The sequence below is a fragment of the Danio rerio genome, chromosome 9, assembly GCF_052040795.2.
Source record: "Danio rerio strain M-AB ecotype USA chromosome 9, GRCz13ab, whole genome shotgun sequence".
NCBI lineage: Eukaryota > Metazoa > Chordata > Actinopteri > Cypriniformes > Danionidae > Danio > Danio rerio.
Window position 1 is genome coordinate 23,970,763 of NC_141029.1, and position 19,394 is coordinate 23,990,156.

The 19,394-nt window shown below is 43.9% G+C and overlaps 1 protein-coding gene and 1 long non-coding RNA gene across 2 annotated transcripts in view; both read right to left on the minus strand.

Annotated features, from left to right (window-relative positions):
• The window catches only part of LOC147842349 (uncharacterized), a 736,864-nt gene that overhangs the window by 304,862 nt on the left and 412,608 nt on the right, over positions 1-19,394 (minus strand). The gene's annotated exons all lie outside the window — the stretch shown is intronic.
• Positions 12,553-14,038, minus strand: crygmxl1 (crystallin, gamma MX, like 1). The gene is given in 3 exon segments (NM_001024423.1): positions 12,553-13,158; positions 13,417-13,659; positions 14,001-14,038. Coding segments are annotated over 3 exon segments (522 nt in total). The 5' UTR covers positions 14,010-14,038; the 3' UTR covers positions 12,553-12,888.

Consider the following 19,394-nt stretch of genomic DNA (forward strand, 5'->3'; position numbering starts at 1 on the left):
CAGCCAGATCTCAGCTTTCATTATTGTGTCCTGTTCGCGCTTTGCGAACCTATGTGGACCGCACTCAGAGCTTTAGATCCTCTGACCAGCTCTTTGTCTTTTACGGTGGTTGGCAGAAGGGAAGTGCCGTATCTAAACAGAGGTTGGCCCACTGGAGAGTCGATGCCATCTTCCTCGCTTATCTGAGCCAAGGTGAGCCGTGTCCACCAGGAGTGAGAGCGCACTCCACAAGGAGCATCGCATCCTGTTGGGCGTTAGCACGCGGCGCCTCTCTGACAGACATTTGCAGAGCTGCGGGCTGGGCTACACCTAATACATTTACTAGGTTTTACAATCTGCGAATAGAGCCGGTTTCCTCAAGGGTATTAGGTAACCCTTGGTGATTGAGGAAACAATTCGGTTGGGGTGTTGAAACGTGCTTGCTGCGCCATTCTCCCTAACACGGAGGTACGTGCGCTTTTTCAGCTTTGTCAGTTCAGTTCCTCATTCGGTGAACCCTACAGAGTTCCTCCGAGGACCCCAGCATCTGACTCAGCGGAGGAGTCAGACGTTGGCCCGTTACGTTATTGGCATGCTGGCTGGTCAGCCCGCGTTCTGGGTATAGGTGCCTGCTATGCGTGATCCCGTGCGGGCGATCCCATATGCTCACTCAACCAGGGTTTAGTCCCCCCTGTGTTAAGGTGGGCTCGTGTCTTCGCTCCCTGCTAACCATCCTCTTATGTACCCCACACCCGTTACAGGGCTGGGCCACAGGCTGTCACCAGGTCTCCCCTACATGGGTAGCAGGTAATCTCCGCAGCGTCCTCCCTATTGGGACTGAACGCTTTCCCAACGTACTGTCGTATTAAAACCATTTTTACTGGGTTATTTTCGACTCCCCGAACAATATAGCAAAACCTGAACAGGCAAGTAAGGGCCAGGGGACATGTTGGAAGACTGCATCTCACGGCGTTGTAGGTGCGCTCGCTCTAATGCTTAGTGCACCCTTCGCCAGGGACGCGGTGTGCTTTCGTTGTGGCGTTATCCATTGATTTCCGCCTTAGTGGAAGGTTTTCCACATAGCATTGGAGTTCCCCATACGAAGGGGAACACTACAGTTACTAAAGTAACATTCGAGGTTACAGAAGTAACCCTTCGTTCCCCGAGGAGGGGAACGGAAGTGCCATAAGTGGATGAAATCCACGATGGGAGGATTCGGATCAGAAGCCGCTTGTCTGGAGAGTATTGAACGGGCCAATGAATGAAATTAATTGGCAGCGTAAGCTTGCGCAGGTGTGCGGAATCTGCAATTATCTCAGCATATAAGCACACCTGAAGCTAGCAAACGCCATCCTTTTAAGCTGAAGAGACTTTCAAACAGCTAAGGGACAGTCATTGTGGCGACGGAGTATGGCACTTCCGTTCCCCTCCTCGGGGAACGAAGGGTTACTTCTGTAACCTCGAACGTTCCCCTTCAGTTGGGGAACTTCAGTGCCATAAGTGGATGAAATCCACGATGGGAGAAGTATGGAAAGCGCCATAATGACTGCACCTTACCAACGCCCCCGATGAGGAGATAGTCAAGCAAGCGTGACGCACCCACATCATGGGAGGCGCGGTCCTCCAACGTGTCCCTGGCCGTAATTTATCCTACTTCAACAGAAGTTTTACGGATTTAGATATATTTTTTGGGAAGTCGTGAGCATCTAGATAATTCTAGGAAATACGACAGTACGTTGGGAAGCGTGCAATCCCGATAAGGAGGACGCTGCGGAGGCCATCCGTTACTCAAGGGGGGGATAGATGTCAGAATTTACATATGGACTAGCCCTAAAAAGGGGGAGTACTCATAGCAAAAGAGTGGTTAGCGGAGAGGGAAGACACGGGTCCGCCCAGGGGGGGGACTTAACCATGGCGGAATAAGCATATGGGATCGCCTAGTGGGGATCACGCATAGCAGGCACCTATACCCAAAACGCGGACTGACCAGCGGGCAGACCTACAATGTAGTGGGCCAGCAAGTGACTCCTCCGCTGAGTTTGCAGGGCTCACCAGACGGGGAACTTTACTGACAGATAAAAAGGCGCACGTACCTCCGTGTTAGGGAGAATGGCGCAGCAAGCGTGTTTCAACACCCTACCGAGTTGTCTCCTCAATCACCAAAGGATTACCTAATACCCTTGAGGAAACCGGCTCCACTTGCAGATTGTAAAACCTTGCAAATGTGTTGGGTGTCGCCCAGCCCGCAGCTCTACAGATGTCTGTTAGAGAGGCGCCGCGTGCACGCGCCCAAGAGGATGCAATGCTCTGAGTGGAGTGTGCACGTACTCCCGGGGGACACGGCTGACCTCGACTCGAATAAGCGAGTGAAATGGCATCCACAATCCAGTGGGATAATCTTTGTTTCGATACGGCACTTCCCTGCTGCCGACCGCCATAACAGACAAAGAGCTGCTCAGATGATCTAAAATTCTGAGTACGGTCCACATAAATGCGCAGAGCGCGAACTGGACAAAGTAAAGAAAGGGCTGGGTCTGCCTCCTCCGGGGGCAGCGCTTGCAGGTTCACTACCTGATCTCTAAAGGGGGTGGTAGGAACCTTGGGCACATAACCAGGGCGGGGTCTCAGGATGACGTGAGAGTAATCCGGCCCGAATTCCAGGCACGAGTCACTGACCGAAAATGCCTCCAGGTCCCCAACCCTCTTGATGGAGGCCAACGCAACCAGCAGAGCTGTCTTCAGGGACAGAAATCTTAGAGATACTGATTCAAGTGGCTCAAAGGGATCGGATCGCAGACTCGTGAGAACGAGGGCGAGATCCCAAGAGGGCATGAGAGGGGGGTGAGTTGGATTAATTCGCCTAGCACCCCTAAGGAACTGGATGACAAGGTTATGCTTTTCCACGGTGCCGCCATCTACCGCGCTATGATAAGCGGAGATGGCGGCCACGTAAACCTTGAGAGTGGAGGGCGACAGCCTGCTGTCCAACTTCTCTTGAAGGAAAGAGAGCACAACACTAATCTGGCAATTTCGGGGGTCTTCTCTGCAAGAGACGCACCATTCAGTGAATAGACTCCACTTCAGGGCGTAGGCGCGCCTCGTGGAGGGGGCTCTAGCCTGAGTGATGGTATTAACCACCGCAGTCGGTAGGTTACCTAAGTCTTCCTCGCGTCTAGGGACCACACGTGGAGGTTCCAAAGATCGGGGCGAGGGTGCCAGATGGTGCCCTGTCCCTGAGAGAGTAGGTCCTCTCTCAAAGGGATCCGCCAGGGGAGGGCCGTCGCGAGGAGTGAGAGCTCTGATATCCAGGTCCGGTTGGGCCAAAGGGGCGCAACTAGCAGAACCTGTTCCTCGTCCTCCCTGACCTTGCACAGAAACTGCGCGAGCAGGCTCACTGGGGGAAACGCATACTTGCGCATGCCTCGAGGCCAGCTGTGGGCCAGTGCATCCGTGCCGAGAGAGCCCTCGGTCAGGGAAAAAAACAACTGGCAGTGAGCGTTCTCGGGGGAAGCAAACAGATCGATCTGGGCCTCCCCGAATCGCGCCCATATCAGCTGAACAGACTCGGGGTGGAGTCTCCATTCTCCAGGGCGTAACAGCTGTCGTGAGAGCGCATCGGCTGCACGATTGAGCGTGCCTGGAACGTGAATGGCGCGTAGCGATTTCAGCCGCGGGTGACTCCAGAGGATCAGACGGCGGGCGAGCTGAGACATGCGGCGAGAGTGCATACCCCCCATGCGGTTGATATACGCCGCCGCCGCCATACTGTCCGTCCTGACCAGCACGTGTTGCCGCTCCAGCACCGGTAAAAAGCGGTGGAGAGCGAGGAACACTGCCAACAGCTCTAGGCGATTAATATGCCAATGCAGCTGGGCACCCTTCCACAGGCCCGCAGCCGCATGCCCGCGACACACGGCCCCCCAACCCGTGTTGGAAGCATCTGTTGAAACAACAACATGGCTGGACGCCTGTCCTAGAGGCACACCGGCCTGTAGGAACGAGGGGTCGTTCCAAGGGCTGAGGGCGCGGCGACACAGCGCAGTAACCGAGACCCGGTGTGTGCTCGCGTGCCATGCGCGTCTGGGGACCCGATCGTGAAGCCAGTGCTGAAGTGGTCTCATATGGAGCAACCCGAGCGGCGTGACGGCGGCTGCGGATGCCATATGCCCCAGGAGCCTCTGAAAGAACTTCAGTGGGACCACTAGTTTGCTGTCGAGCTCCCTCAGACAGTTCAGCAACAGGCGAGCGCGTTCCTCGGAGAGGTGCGCTACCATGGTGATCGAGTCCAGCTCCATCCCGAGAAAAGAAATCCTCTGCACGGGGGCGAGTTTGCTCTTTTCTCGGTTGACCTGAAGCCCCAGTAGGCGGAGATGCCGAAGCACCTTGTCCCTGTGCATAATCAATTGCTCCCGCGAGTGGGCTAAAATCGTCGAGATAATTGAGTTTGCGAATGCCCGCGAGCCGAAGGGGCGCTAGGGCACCCTCCGCGAGTTTGGTGAAGACCCGCGGAGACAGAGAGAGCCCGAAGGGGAGGACCTTGTACTGCCACGCTCGACCCTCGAACGCAAACCGCAAAAATTGGCGGTGGCGTGGAAGAATGGAGACATGGAAATACGCGTCCTTCAGGTCTATGGCTGCAAACCAATCCTGAGGACGAACGCATTGGAGAATGCGCCTCTGCGTGAGCATTCTGAACAGCAGCCTGTGCAGACAGCGGTTCAAAACGCGCAGATCTAGGATTGGCCGTGACCCACCGCTCTTTTTGGGTACGATGAAGTATGGGCTGTAAAACCCACTCTCCATCTCGGCTGGAGGAACCGGCTCGATTGCACCCTTCGCCAGGAGGGCAGCAATCTCCTCTCGCAAGACAGGGGCGGACAGGGGGTTGACCCTGGAGAAATACACGCCCGTAAACTTGGGGGGCCGTTTCGCGAACTGAATCGCGTAACCGAGTCTGATTGTGCGTATGAGCCACCGCGAGGGGCTGGCCCGCGCTAACCAGGCAGGCAGAGCCCTCGCTAATGGAGTCATCGCTACAATCGCTGACGTACCAGCGGTGGGGCAGCGCGGAGTGGGTGTGCTGATCCGGGAAGCACGAGGGTCCCGCGGAAGAGCTGGAGGAGAGCGATTCGCTCTGGCTTCGCACCCTGACTCCGGAGAGGGGGCTGGAGGGCTGAGGGAAGGGAGACCGTCCCCCCAGCGCTCGTGAGCCACTGGCGAAGCACATAGAGTCTGCGAGCCGGAAGGCAGCGCGTCCCGGACTGGCAGAACTCGTGCAGTCACATCCGGGGAAGGGAAAAAGTGCTCTTTTACTGATGTTTTGGTGGCACTGAAAAGTACCGTTGTTATCGTGGCCCCGCCCTCCAGCGGGGAAAGAGCAAGTTTCCTCTTCTCCGGATGGCCTGTCTCAGGGACGCTTCGCGGTCCGTTTACCAGACTTAACGGCGCCCTGGGCAGGAGGGGCTGCCTGCTTTCGAGGTGTACGCCGCGCCCGCTTGGCCGGAGGCGCAGGCGGGGGCGGGGCAGCACTCGTTGGCGAGCGCCCTCGGCGAGGAACAGCGGAGGTGGATGGCTCGGCGGGCGGAGAGGGCTTACGGCCACGCCGATAGATGACATTGCCCATCGCATCCGACTGCTCTTTCACCGCCTTAAATTCCTGGGTGAATTCACCGACGGTGTCACCGAACAGGCCAGCCTGGGATATGGGCGAGTCAAGAAAGCGAACTTTGTCAACATCGCGCATATCGGCCAGGTTTAGCCAGAGGTGGCGTTCCTGAACAACAAGTGTGGACATCGTCCTCCCCAGCGCACACGTGGCGGACTTAGTAGTCCGAAGAGCATAGTCGGTCGCGGTGCGCAGCTCATGTAATAAGCTTGGGTTGGACCCGCCCTCGTGCAGCTCGGCCAGCGCCTGCGCTTGGTAGCGCTGGTAGGTGGCCATCGTGTGCAAAGCAGAAGCAGCCTGGCTCGCAGCCTTATAAGCTCTGGCTCCGAGGGAGGCAGACAATCTACAGGCTTTGGACGGGAGGCGGGGCAAACCCCGCCACGTAGAGGCGCCGCGCGGGATAGCGCGCTCCACTGACGGGATTGCCTCATACCCCCTGGCAGCTCCGCCGTCAAGGGCGGTGAGGGCGGAGGTACACGCAGCACGGGCAGAGAAAGGTGCCCTCCAAGACTGCGTGAGCCTACTGTGCACTTCCGGGAAGAAGGGGACGAGAGGCTTCGAAGGCTTCGCCTTCTGGTCCTCTACGTAGCACCCATCTAGTCGGTCCGGCCGCGGAGCTGGGGGATAAACCATCTCCAACCCCACGGCCGAAGCAGTCCGGGAAAGCACGGCTAACATGTCCGCTTCAGGATCCGATTTGACAGCGCTCACCTGCCCGGAGGGGGCGAGCGGGTCCGGATCTTCGTCGGACAGTGAAAGCCCACCCTCCGATGCCGCGGAGGACATCTGATCTCCGGTGTCAGCGAGTGTGAGAGCCACCATCTGGTTAGACGGATCACTCCCACTACCCGAAGCTTGGATGGAGCGCCGTGAGGAGCGAGAGGTCCGCGAGCCCGTGGGCGGCGGATTATCTCCGGCTGAAACCCTCAGATCTGCCCGAGCGCCCGCTGCTTTATTAGAACAGGAGGCAACTGGGGGGGCTCGCTCTCTTGCGAAAGTTAGCCGCGATCTTAGCTGTGCAACGGTCATGGCATCGCAATGACGACATGAACCGCCCGCGAGCACCGCATTAACATGCTGGACCCCCAAACATGCAATGCAGTGATCGTGTCCATCATCCGGAGCCAGGAAACCCCCGCATCCAGAAACGCACAGTCGGAGCGCCATCCTGAAAAGGACGTGCTGCACGACTGTGTTGCTCTTTTAGGAAAGTTTGCAACCGGACCCGGAACCGGACCGGACCCAAAGAACCGCAGGCAAGGAAGAAATCCAGCTCGACCGTCTGCCACCGCGAAGACCCACTCTGGACCGAGAGACACACTCGTTCGCTCTGAAGTGCTGAACAGCAAGAGGAACCCTCATTGACTCACTCAGAAAGGATCTGAAGCGAAAAGGATGGCGTTTGCTAGCTTCAGGTGTGCTTATATGCTGAGATAATTGCAGATGCCGCACACCTGTGCAAGCTTACGCTGCCAATTAATTTCATTCATTGGCCCGTTCAATACTCTCCAGACAAGCGGCTTCTGATCCGAATCCTCCCATCGTGAATTTCATCCACTTATGGCACTGAAGTTCCCCAACCGAAGGGGAACCCTCGTTTCCCGAGGGGGGGAACGGAAATGCTATGTACCTTTGCCACAACGATCATCCCTTAGCTGTTGAGCGTGAAAGTCTTCTCAGTTAAAAAGGATACTATTTTAAGGATACTACTTTAGTAACCATAGCGTTATTAATCTTGCCAGACCGGAATGAACCGCCAACTTATCCAGCATATGTTTTACGCAGCAGATGGCCTTCCAGCTGCAACACATCACTGGGAAACACCCTTACACACTCATTCAAAACTAATCATTTAGCTTGCCTAACTCACCTATAGCAAATATCTTGGAACTGTGGGGGACACCTGAGTACCTGGAGGAAATTTACACAAACACAGAACATAACATGCAAACTCCACACAGAAATGTCAACTGACCCAGCTGAGGCTCAAACCAGTGACCTGCTTGCTATGAGGCAACATTGCTACCCACTGCGCCATCGAGTTGCCCTAAATCGCGGTTAATAGTAAAATCAGATAATCGTTGCATCGCTATTCATAGCCACAAGCTCTAAGCATATCTCGTCATTCATCATTTCAAGAAAGACTAAGTGTAAGTATAAAGGGCCCTATCATACACCCTGCGCAATGTGGCGCAAGGCATGACGCAAATGTTGTTTGTTAGTTTCAGCTTGACACAAGTATCGTTTTGACGTGTTGCACCACGCTGTTTAAATGGCAAATGCATTTGCACTCATATAGGCGTTCTGGTCTAAAAAAGGAGGTTTGTTATTGCGCACTGCGATCTAAAATAATCTGCTCAATAAACCAACAGAGACCAGGTCTAAAGTCCAGCACTGAGCGCGTTAGTTGTGCGCCTCGCTTAAACATTGCTTAATACACACAGGATGTACAGCAGTGCGCAAATATCTTTACAAATAAAAAAGACTTAAAGGAATAAATTATTACAAAAATTATTATTTTCTACATAAATATTTTCCACTGCCTTCATGCCTACTTCACCTCGGGGGGCTTTTTCAATTTAGTCATGACAATTTTCTTTTGTATAATGTTATTATTATTAGTAGTACTATTTATCATATGTATATTTATATTTGTTTTATTAAAAACAAGCTTAGATTTGCCCACATGTCAGGTTTCAGACCATATGGGGCATAGCATGTGTATTTGGATATAAATTTTTTGACCACACTTCGTTAGTATTGTTCATTTATTAATTTGCTGGAAATTAGAACTGAATTTAGAAATAGTTTTTGACACAAATCTTTGTGCTTATCAAACGAAATTAATTATGTAGGCTAATGGATGTCTGTGCATACAACACGTTTCCTTATCCACAAAAGAGGGTGAAAGTGAAAGTAAAGAATGAGGAGGCTCATCTTTCATTCTCGCGCTGCAGATGCTCTGTTTAACTGTTTACTTGCTAGTGAAGTGCTCAGTTTCTCTACTTACAAAGTTCGTCAAAAACAGCAAATGCACTATGGGACGACACAACTGACTCTTAAAGGGAATGGGAGATGAGACTGATTGGTTTATTCGCAAAACACACCTATAACTAATTAAGAAAATAAGCTCAACCCTGTTAGACCATGCGCTGCGGCGCAAAGTGAATTTTTCCATCGTTAAAATAACAAAAGTCGATTCGGACACACCCTTAATGCTTTAGCACCCTGTGCTTTGGACTTTGCGCCAAGATCGTTAAAATAGAGCCCTAAGTGTCACACCTTGGATGTTTAGATTTTAACATTCGCAAAAGCCTTTCAAAGCTCAATAATAGTACCACAATTCAATAGTTTTTCAGGGACAGTTAAAAAGAAACGTAGAAGTTTAAAATACTAAACATGAAATGCTCATGATTTGTAAATATATTTTTAAACATTTGTATATTTTACTGGTTAAACAAAAGTTTTGCACACAGTTTTAGAAATCGTTTTCTATGTATTTTGTATATATGGGATAGGGCTGTACAATTAATCGAAATCAAATAGCAATCACAATTTGAAACGTTGCAATTAGCTAATCGCAAGAGGCTGTGATATGAAATATATATATATATATATATATATATATATATATATATATATATATATATATATATATATACACACACATACATATTAGGGATGTAACGGTATCAGAATTTCACGGTACGATAATACCTCAGTATGAATGGCACGGTACGGTATTTATTGAATAATTTACAGGAAAAACAAAACTAATGAAAAGACTCGAAAAAAGTGCCAAACGTGTTTATTTACCTTAGCACTGAACATATCAATTACAAATTAGCCATCTATCTGTACATTTTGAAACAGGAACTTAAATTTTTCAATTTTAATAACAAAAAACTATTAAACCAAAAAAAAAAAAATAATGAAGTTTCAATTTAGTATTGTTGAAAACTCAGCACATTCAACATTTAATCACTCACTCACTTAGATAGAGATGGGTTTTTTAAAGAAAATTATCATATAACTATAATCTGGTAAAAGCTGGGATCTCTGGGCATGTCCCCTACAACAGAAAAAAACCCTCTCATTTGGGACTGAGGTTTCTGGGACAGGGAGATATGATTTAGCCAAGGTTGACAGCAGTGGGTAACGTTGTGCACTGTCTTTCCACCACTTGAGAGGACAAGCCATGAGTGAGATGGAGGTCTCTTTGTGGTACAAGTCAATGTCTGCATCAATCTAACAAGTGTGCTGTGTTCTGCAGTCCCCATGTTTTTAGTAAGACTCCCCGACTTATAATTCACTACAGTCTGGCAGTGCCTGCTTACTGTTTTTTTCTTTGTCTATCACCTTTTCTACTTTTTCATATCTTTTTAAAAACAAACCGAAATGTTTCCACACATCCGATTTAAAACCCGCTTTAGGTTCGATCATTTCCAGCTCTTTTTCCTCCCCGCTACAAGCAACACACTCAATTTCCGCATTAGTGGATATGTAGTGACAACAGACCACAAAGGATGATGACCACGCCTAGGCTGATGGGAATTGTAGTTCCCGCTACCTCCCGTATGTATTATTTAATTTTCCCATCCAGAGAAAATGTGAGACTGCCGTCTGTGTGTAAGTCTTACTAGCCAATTGAGTGAGCACACTTTCGTTCTGCCCAATCAGATTTGCACAATTAGATATTTTCCGCAAATTGCACAGCCCTACGATGGGACATTATTTTTAAAATGTACAAAAAAAATTTACATTTGGTTACCATTAAATAATTATATTTTGATTATTTCTTTGTGTACTTAAATGTGATCCTTTATACATTAAATGTATTGTATTTCATTTGCAGTTATCAAATGGGACTTAAATGAGAGTAAAGGAAATGAGGTGGATGTAATCCTGTCCATTACCAACTTAATATGAAGCGGGGAATTGAAGACCTCCAAGAGCCAGTTTTGACTGTCAGCGAAGAACTTGCCTTTTCAACACAGGAATTCAGGTAAGATTTTCTTTTCACCCTCTAATCTCTTTTTAGTTTTACTTAAGTAGAAAGTATTAGCAAATTTGGGAAACCTGGTTAAAGTGACCAGTCGCCAATTTTTGTATAGTATCTTTTCTATATTCAGTCAACAAATACATGATTGTGTTACAAGAGATGGGACCATTATGAAAACCTATAATACTGTCAATTATACAGTATTTTGGTTTTCGCATGACTTGAGTACAGACTCATAGTTCAATTCACCTTTATTTGTATAGCGCTTTTACAGTGTAGATTGTGTTAAAGCAGCTTCACATAAATGGTCATAGTAAATTGGAACAATGTAGTTCAGTTTTTTATTTTTTAAATTCAGGTTAGTTTAGCCCAGTTCAGTGTGGTTTAAAATCCCTACTGAGAGTCCAAACACTGAAGAGCAAATTCATTGATGCGTAGCTATGCCTATCCAAATCATGCAAGCTAGAGGCGACAGTGTAAAGGGAAAAAAACTTCACCGACTGGCATATGTGAAGAAAAAAAAAACACCTTGAGAGAAACCAGACTCAGTTGGGCATGACCATTTTAATTTTTCCGCTGGTCAAACGTCTTGTGCAGAACTGCAGTCTCAGTGGCGGAGGCTGGAAGCTGGCCTCAGCGAAGACTCGTCTGTCCCTGGAGCATCACTGGAATCACTCTCATGCTCTCCCATCCTCTATGACCACCGCAGCAGCTGCTCAGGATAGGGCCTGGTCCAGGATATGGTAACCTTGGGATCATCTCGTCTCTGATCTTGGATCGAATCAGTGACTCTGCATAGTCTGAGGGCCTCGGGAAGAGTATCCCCAGGTGGAAATGGAAAATAAAGAGAATAATTAGCGTAGCTGCTGTTCATAGTGTATATAAACAAGATGTAGAAACCTGTGTGGAAACCCGCTAAGTGATGCATTGAGTGTATACTTTACTAAACAGATAAGTCTTTAATCTAGTTTTGAATTGATGGAGTTTGTCTGAGCCTCGGACGTTATGAGGAAGGCTTTTCCAGAATTTAGGAGCCATAAAGGAGAAGGCTCGACCTCCTTTACTCAACTTTGCTATTGGTACTACCAGAAGCCCTGAGTTTTAAGATCTTAAAGAGCAAGTTGGATTGTAGTGAGACAGAAGGTTGGTTAGATAAACAGGATCTAGATTATTTAAAGCTTTATACTGTACGTAGGAAACAATATTTTAAATACAATACAAAAATTTACAGGCAGCCAGCGTATGGAGGATAAAATTGGGGTGATATGATCATATTTTCTAGACCTGGTAAGAACTCTGGCAGCTGCATTTTGTACTAATTGAAGTTTGTTAATAGAGGATGCTGGACAGCCAGCAAACAGAGCATTATAGTAATGCAGCCTAGAAGTCATAAAAGGATGGACTAGCTTTTCTGCATCTGAGATGGATAGCATACATCGTAATTTAGCAATATTTCTCAGATGAAAGAAGGCAGTTTTTGTGACATGGGAAATGTAAAACATTAAAAAATAAAACGTCAGATAAAAGATAACAGAAAAAGTGAAAAACAAGTTTTTTTACTCATGTTTGTGTGAATTTTGTCCTTGTGTTCTTGATGTCAAAGTGAGGAAGTTGCTTTGAAAGTGTTTATATAGATTTTATTGTGTTCAGATTGTAATCATGTATAGGTATTTACTCAGTATACAGTTAGACTGTTCTTAGCTGTGTATAGGTTGATAACTAAACATTTTAAGCTCTTTAGCTAAGTGTTCTATTGTTTCATTCTACTGCTCTGCTGTTGTGTGTTGTTTATATCTGCTTGATATGTAGCACTGTGTTTCTGCAAGAAGCATTTTATTCTACTGTACAGTATGTGCTCATATGCAGTAGAATGACAGTAAAGATTGACTTGACATAGAGATTGCTGTAAATATCACAGAATTTTATTTCATAAACTCATAAGCTTTATTTGTGCATTAATGAGAACAGGTGTTGTAACAAAATGTCAGTAAACCCAGATTTTCCCATGTAGGTTATGTTTCAGTTTTTTTGGATCCACCATACATGTAAACCAAACGTTCCCAATACAATAAAATGTTACACAGCTAAAGATAGGAATTAATTAGTAGTAATTCTACTAGCTCTTAAAACATAGTTGTCAAAGTATTTTTGGAGTAGGTAGATCAGACTACGAATTTAATATAACTGCTGTTCGTCAAAGTGATTGCAATCTGACACAGACATTATTTTTTGTTTGTTCGATTTAGACGGTAATACGTCTCAAAGAACTGACTCTTGAGCTCAAGGCACCCCAGTCACTATATCTCCTGTACTCGCCAGGTCTCAGGAGATATTGTCTACCTCTGTAATTAGGGTGCTCATACAAAATCCAGTATCCTTCTTGAACATTACAAGAATGTATGTCATTGTAATGGAAGCTATCAGAAAGAGATGGACAGTCATCAGTGAACTCCATCATCTGACCACTGAAGTCTGGACGTTCGTAGATGATCATTCTGTTAGCTCCTTTGTGCTATAATAGAAAACAGAATTATTTAACGACGGCAGTTAAATACAGTGTTAAAATCCATGTCAGCAAAAATACTCAAACAATTAAACAATTCTATTTGATTTACCAAAGTCACATAAGTGCCAATTTTACACTTGTCACATCCATAACTAAGAAATGTCACACCTATAATAAAGCTTTTCCCCCATAAATGCAAAAATTGCTCGTGTTGAATAAATGCTCTGTGAAATTTGTTGCTCTAAGTAAAATGAGAAGGCTTACCTGGGGTATCATTTGACAGGATCTGACACAATCATTGAAACCCATCCAACGTTGGTAGTCAGCATATTCGCCCTGACGCAGAAAGTATTGGTATCCCATAAAGTGTGGCCGCTCATATACCATCCAGCTTCCATTTTCAACCCGAATAGAATTGCAGCGACTGAAACGAGAGTGCAGGTCAGCACAGTCACTGTTGCACTCGTAGGATCGGCCTAGGAAGTTCTTGTCTTCATAGAAAATGATCTGTAACAGAGTTTTTTTGTTTTTGTTTATTTTTGTGCATTATTATAACTCTCACAGGTAGCAATAACAAAACATAGTCTATAGCAATTAACACAATCAGATTTTAAGTAGCACAAAAAGTGGGAATTTAGCTTATAATCATAGGGGCATCAGTTTAAGTACAATATAAAGAACATGTTACATTGTTTTGATGGTTAAGGTGCTATGTAGAACCATCTTTAAAGGTATAGGTGCTATGTAGTAAAGTAGGTCCACTATGATTATGGTTTTAATACTATAAAACACAATTTTCGTGTGTTGATCAGATTATATTTGATTTTTAAATTATTCAAAAGTCTCACCTTTCCCATTGTGCTGAATCAGTGCTGTCCCAGTTCAAACTGAAAGAGGACTACTGGGATCCTTTTATATACTTTAGGAAAAGAGACATTGTCAGTGACATCAATTAACTTCAGATGTCAGCTTTTTGCTCTATTGAAAGACTGGCCAGCTGCTGAACAGCAATCGGAATTTGTATAATTTGGCAATAGACCAAATTATTTTTTTCACCTTTTCAAAGACAACAGTGCAGCTTATTAACCTCTTGTGTTTATTAGTGTGAGGATTCCAAAAAAGGTAGAAGTGTTTTATTAATATAGTTTGTTTAGCATGTGCTTTGAAGGGAAACAAACAGATGTAATCTTTCAGAAACCAAATTTTTAGTTTTGATTTCTAAACTTTTTTTAAAAATTGTCATAATTAATAAAAAATATTAAATCATATTGCATATATAAATCAGATGACTCATTGCTCCATGTAAATATGCATTTCTGAATTTGTAATCTTTCAGAAACCAAATTTTTAGTTTTGATTTCTAAACTTTTTTTAAAAATTGTCATAATTAATAAAAAATATTAAATCATATTGCATATATAAATCAGATGACTCATTGCTCCATGTAAATATGCATTTCTGAATTTGCAAATATTGTTGGAGTCCCCATTTATGAACTATGATATTGTGTAGTCCTATAATGCTTGCAGGGAGCCGCTGTCAGTTTACAAATGAATGAAATTACTTTTAAATGCATGCTTGCTTTTTACCAAATTGTAGTGGCAATTTTCTTTAAGGAGGCTCTCTCAGTGGTCAAGAAGACAAATTTTAACCCAAAGTGTCTTTTAAGTTTTTATTCTTTGCAAAGAAGGTCACACAATCATACATCAACAACAGTTTCTGCAGAGAGTGAGACGCAGAAACAGAGTGCGTTCCTTTTTATCTAATTTGGAATACCCACTTGGTCTTCAGTGACATACAGGATGAATCACAGTTACATCAGTTCTCAAACTTCATTTTTGACTATCTACATTTCAGTCTTACCTCTCTGTCAAACATGTAGCTTTTTAAATCACCATGTGCTCATACAGATTTTGTCTGGTGATAAACAGATGTTAAAGTGGTCACGTTTGGTCTAAATTAAACAGTACATCCATGGAAGAATAAAAGAACAGAGCTTTATAACGGGAACAAGTTATATAAAATGAATATAAGATCAATAAGATGAATTCCCACCTCAATTCCTCTCTTTTTATCATTCATTGATAACATAATACTAAATTCATTCTATATTAGCTTCTAAAATCACAAACAGTTCAAAATCATGATGTTAATCATTGAACAGGTTTCTGCACACACCATATACCCTGTACACTAGAGATGTTCAAACACTCTTCTTAATATAGTTTCCCCATTAAGATTTACTTTTCAAAACATCCCTCTTCTCTGGGAGCCGGGCTAAATGAATAATCACTGTCATTGCACTTATGACCGAAATCACACCCTCAGTAACCCTCAGAGGTGTAAACCACAGAAATTGCCTGTTAATTTTATACTATTATTGTTTCATACTCATAGTAAATTCTGAAAAACATTGCTTTAATCAGTTATTAATCACTAATAATCTAAATCATTATTTCATCATTAATAACATCCACAAACATAAAAACATGTGTTGTTACTGAACTCTTAAACATACATCATATTTACACTCTTCTCTCTATTTTCATGTAAATTATCCCTCTTTTAAGATTAACTACAGAACATATCAACTCACGCAGTTTGCTATTTTTGTTTGGACAGACTCAAATACATAGAAGCAAGCATATTGTCATTTTACTCTCAAAATGTCAATTTTGTTTAATTCTTTAATTAGTAACAGCCATCACCTTATCTTTACTCTCAAATTGTTTACTGTTTTTTTTTATGTCCACATAGCTGTCACTATTATCAAACTCATAGTCAAAATCATCACCCATGTCAGTGTTCATACCCCCTTTATTAACAACTATCTCCACCATCTGATGTGATGTTGACGCTGTAATCAATCTACTTACTGACTATGATACAAATCTAAATATACATGGCAAACAGCACAATATTATTAGACTTATCTCGAGTACCGGTGTTACGGTTTAACTAGTGACCGTGTTAACTGGTGTCCCATTCCAGATGTAAGCCATTCACGTTTGCAGATTCGTCACTTTTTCACAGCAACAAAACATGTCCATACCAAATAAAGATTCTTATTAATTGGCGTCAGTGTCATTGTGTGCATTATTGATTTTAATATCTGTGTAGCAGAACAGTATATAACCAAAATAAATCTAAAAAAATATTTAGAATTTACATGTCTTCAACAGGATTCGAAGCCGTGCAGTGAAAAGGTTTAGCACACGTATCAATCGACTTATCTAACTGAGCTACTCAGAACTTCAAACGAAGCAGTCTGTTTTAATATCTTTGTCAATTAAAGCATGCCTTGCTGTGGTTGTGGACCCGTGTTAACATGTTTCCATCGTTGTTAACATGTTTACATGCTGTTTAGTTACATGTACTCGCGTTAACGTGTTTCTACAAACTCTCCCACTGATAGAATAGCTCTCTGTGACTAAACGATGCTTCATCAGTTCCTCAAACCATGTTTTTTCTTAGTTCTAGACTCATGTCTCCCTGTGCCTTTGGAGTCGTGTTAACTCGTGACCCATGCTCATACATGTAACGTAAATAAAGATTTTATCAAAAAATGAATACAATGACGATATTAGAATGCAACATATTATGTCTAATATATATAATATATATTTCATATATAATATTATGCAACAGAATATTAGAATATTATGCAATCAGAATATAATAGAGTCCTATTGACTCGTGTTATCCTGTGTCTACAAAGTTACACAAGCTGATATTTTCTCAGAATAGCTCTAAATGAGTACGATGTTCCCCTAATTAAGCATACGTTATAAATCGCAGTCTTTCCCCCCATTATATTTTAAAGAGAATTTAAAAAATCAGGCAACATAAACAAAACTCGTATGTGGATTCAAACCTACTAACAAAAGAGACGCAAGAAAGCAACACATGTAGGCTTAGCAGCTTTTAGTAATTTTATCGCATGTAGCCAAATCATGTTCATATGTGCCTTGATACAGATGTGACCAAGATAATACATTGAAATGTTGCGATTTTCAATTAATATTCTGTTGCATAATATTATATATGAAATATATATTATATATATTAGACATAATATGTTGCATAATAATATCGTCATTGTATTCATTTTTTGATAAAATCTTTATTTACGTTACATGTATGAGCATGGGTCACGAGTTAACACGACTCCAAAGGCACAGGTAGACATGAGTCTAAGAAAAAACATGGTTTGATCAACTGATGAAGCATCGTTTAGTCACAGAGAGCTATTCTATTAGCAGGAGAGCTTGTAGAAACACGTTAACGCGAGTACATGTAACTAAACAGCATGTAAACATGTTAACATCGATGGAAACATGTTAACACGGGTCCACAACCACAGCAAGGCATGTTTTAATTGACAAAGATATTAAAACAGACCACTTTGTTTAAAGTTCCGAGTAGCTCAGTTAGATAAGTCGATTGATACGTGTGCTAAATCTTTTCACTACACGGGTTCGAATCCTGTTGAAGACATGTAAATTCTAAATATTTTTTTAGATTTATTTTGGTTATATACTGTTCTGCTACACAGATATTAAAATCAATAATGCACACAATGACACTGACACCAAGTAATAAGAATCTTTATTTGGTATGGACATGTTTTGTTGCTGTGAAAAAGTGACGAATCTGCCAATCTACAAACGTGAATAGCTTACATCTGGAAAGGGACACCAGTTAACACGGCCACCAGTTAAACACCGGCAATACTACAGTACAGGCCCAATAAATCCAATCTTCCCATTTTGTTTGACAAACCACTCTAGCCATGAACTGCTAGCTCTTTTAGGCACTTTTACGGCCATTCTCATAAGAACTACAATGTCAGAAATGGTTTTGCTATAATTAGGTTAATAAAACAACAGAACACTCATTGATGATAATAGCAACAACAGTGTGGTTTATCTCAATCAACACACTCCAGGCACTAGGAATCGATGCCAACGAATCTTCTCATCCATCTTCAGCTTTGATGATTATCAAGCACAGCAATTCACCTCTATTTTCTAGCTCCCTTTTTCGCCGGTCTGTGCTTTTGTTGGTGTTAAACTCTGAAGTTACAGCTTCACACACCTCTTGACTTTGTTGCTGTTTCTCCACAGCTGTGACCTTGCTTCATTCAGATAGCAACTTGCTCTTTTCTTCAGACATCTTCAGAGCCCCTCTTTCTCTGCTATTCTCTCGTTGTTTCCTCCTTAGGTTATAGAACCCTTTCTGCGATGGCTAGCATTCACCCACATCGCCCTCTCCACGACCTTCACCACTGTTTCAGTGGTCAGTAGCACTTGGAATGAACCCAACCAGCGTTTCGCTCTCCAGCACTTTGTCCTCAGGTCTAGAATCACCACCAAATCGCCAGGCCTCAATCTGTGCATCAGCCTTTCTGCGGCCTTCCCCAGTAAAGCCTTTACCTGTACATAAACATCAGACAACATATGAGACATTTCTTTACAGTAATAATTCAACATGTCATTTTCACACACATCTGTTGAGGGCAGCTGCTGTTTTCCCCAATTTACACTTACACGCGGTGGTTTGCCAAAGAGAATTTCAAACGGGCTCAAATTTTTTGTCTTTTTCTCATTATCATGCATCATGTGTAAGGGCATCTGTTTGAAAAATGTGGCCATGGCATGAGTAATTGGTAGCATAACGAATGTTAAAATAGGGGCATTTGTCATTTGATTAATTTGAATTGATTATTTTATAGTTGTCATATCATTGTTATAAATGACAGTTGTTACTTGAATGCATTGATACATTTAAACTGTTTTCTGACATTGAAGGTACAGTTGAAGTCAGAATTATTAGCCCCCTGTTTATTTTTTTTTTTACAAACATGGAGAGAACATGCAAACTTCACACAGAAATGCCAACTGACCCAGCCGTGGCTCAAACCCATGACCTTCTTGCTGTGAGGCGACAGAACTACCTGCTGTGCCACCACGTCACCCATTAAAAAATATAAATACCTTAAAGAGGAAAAAAAATAGAAGAAAGCTCAATATGGGGCGACGCAGTAGGTAGCGTTGTCACCTTACAGCAAGAGGGTCGCTGGTTTGAGCCTTGGCAGAGTCAGTTGGCGTTTCTGTGTGGAGTTTGCATTCTCTCCATGCGTTTGCACGGGTTTTCTCCAGGCGCTCCGGTTTCCCCCACAGTCTAAAGACATGTGGTACCGGTGAAATGGTTAGGCTTAATTGTCCGTAGTGTATGAGTAT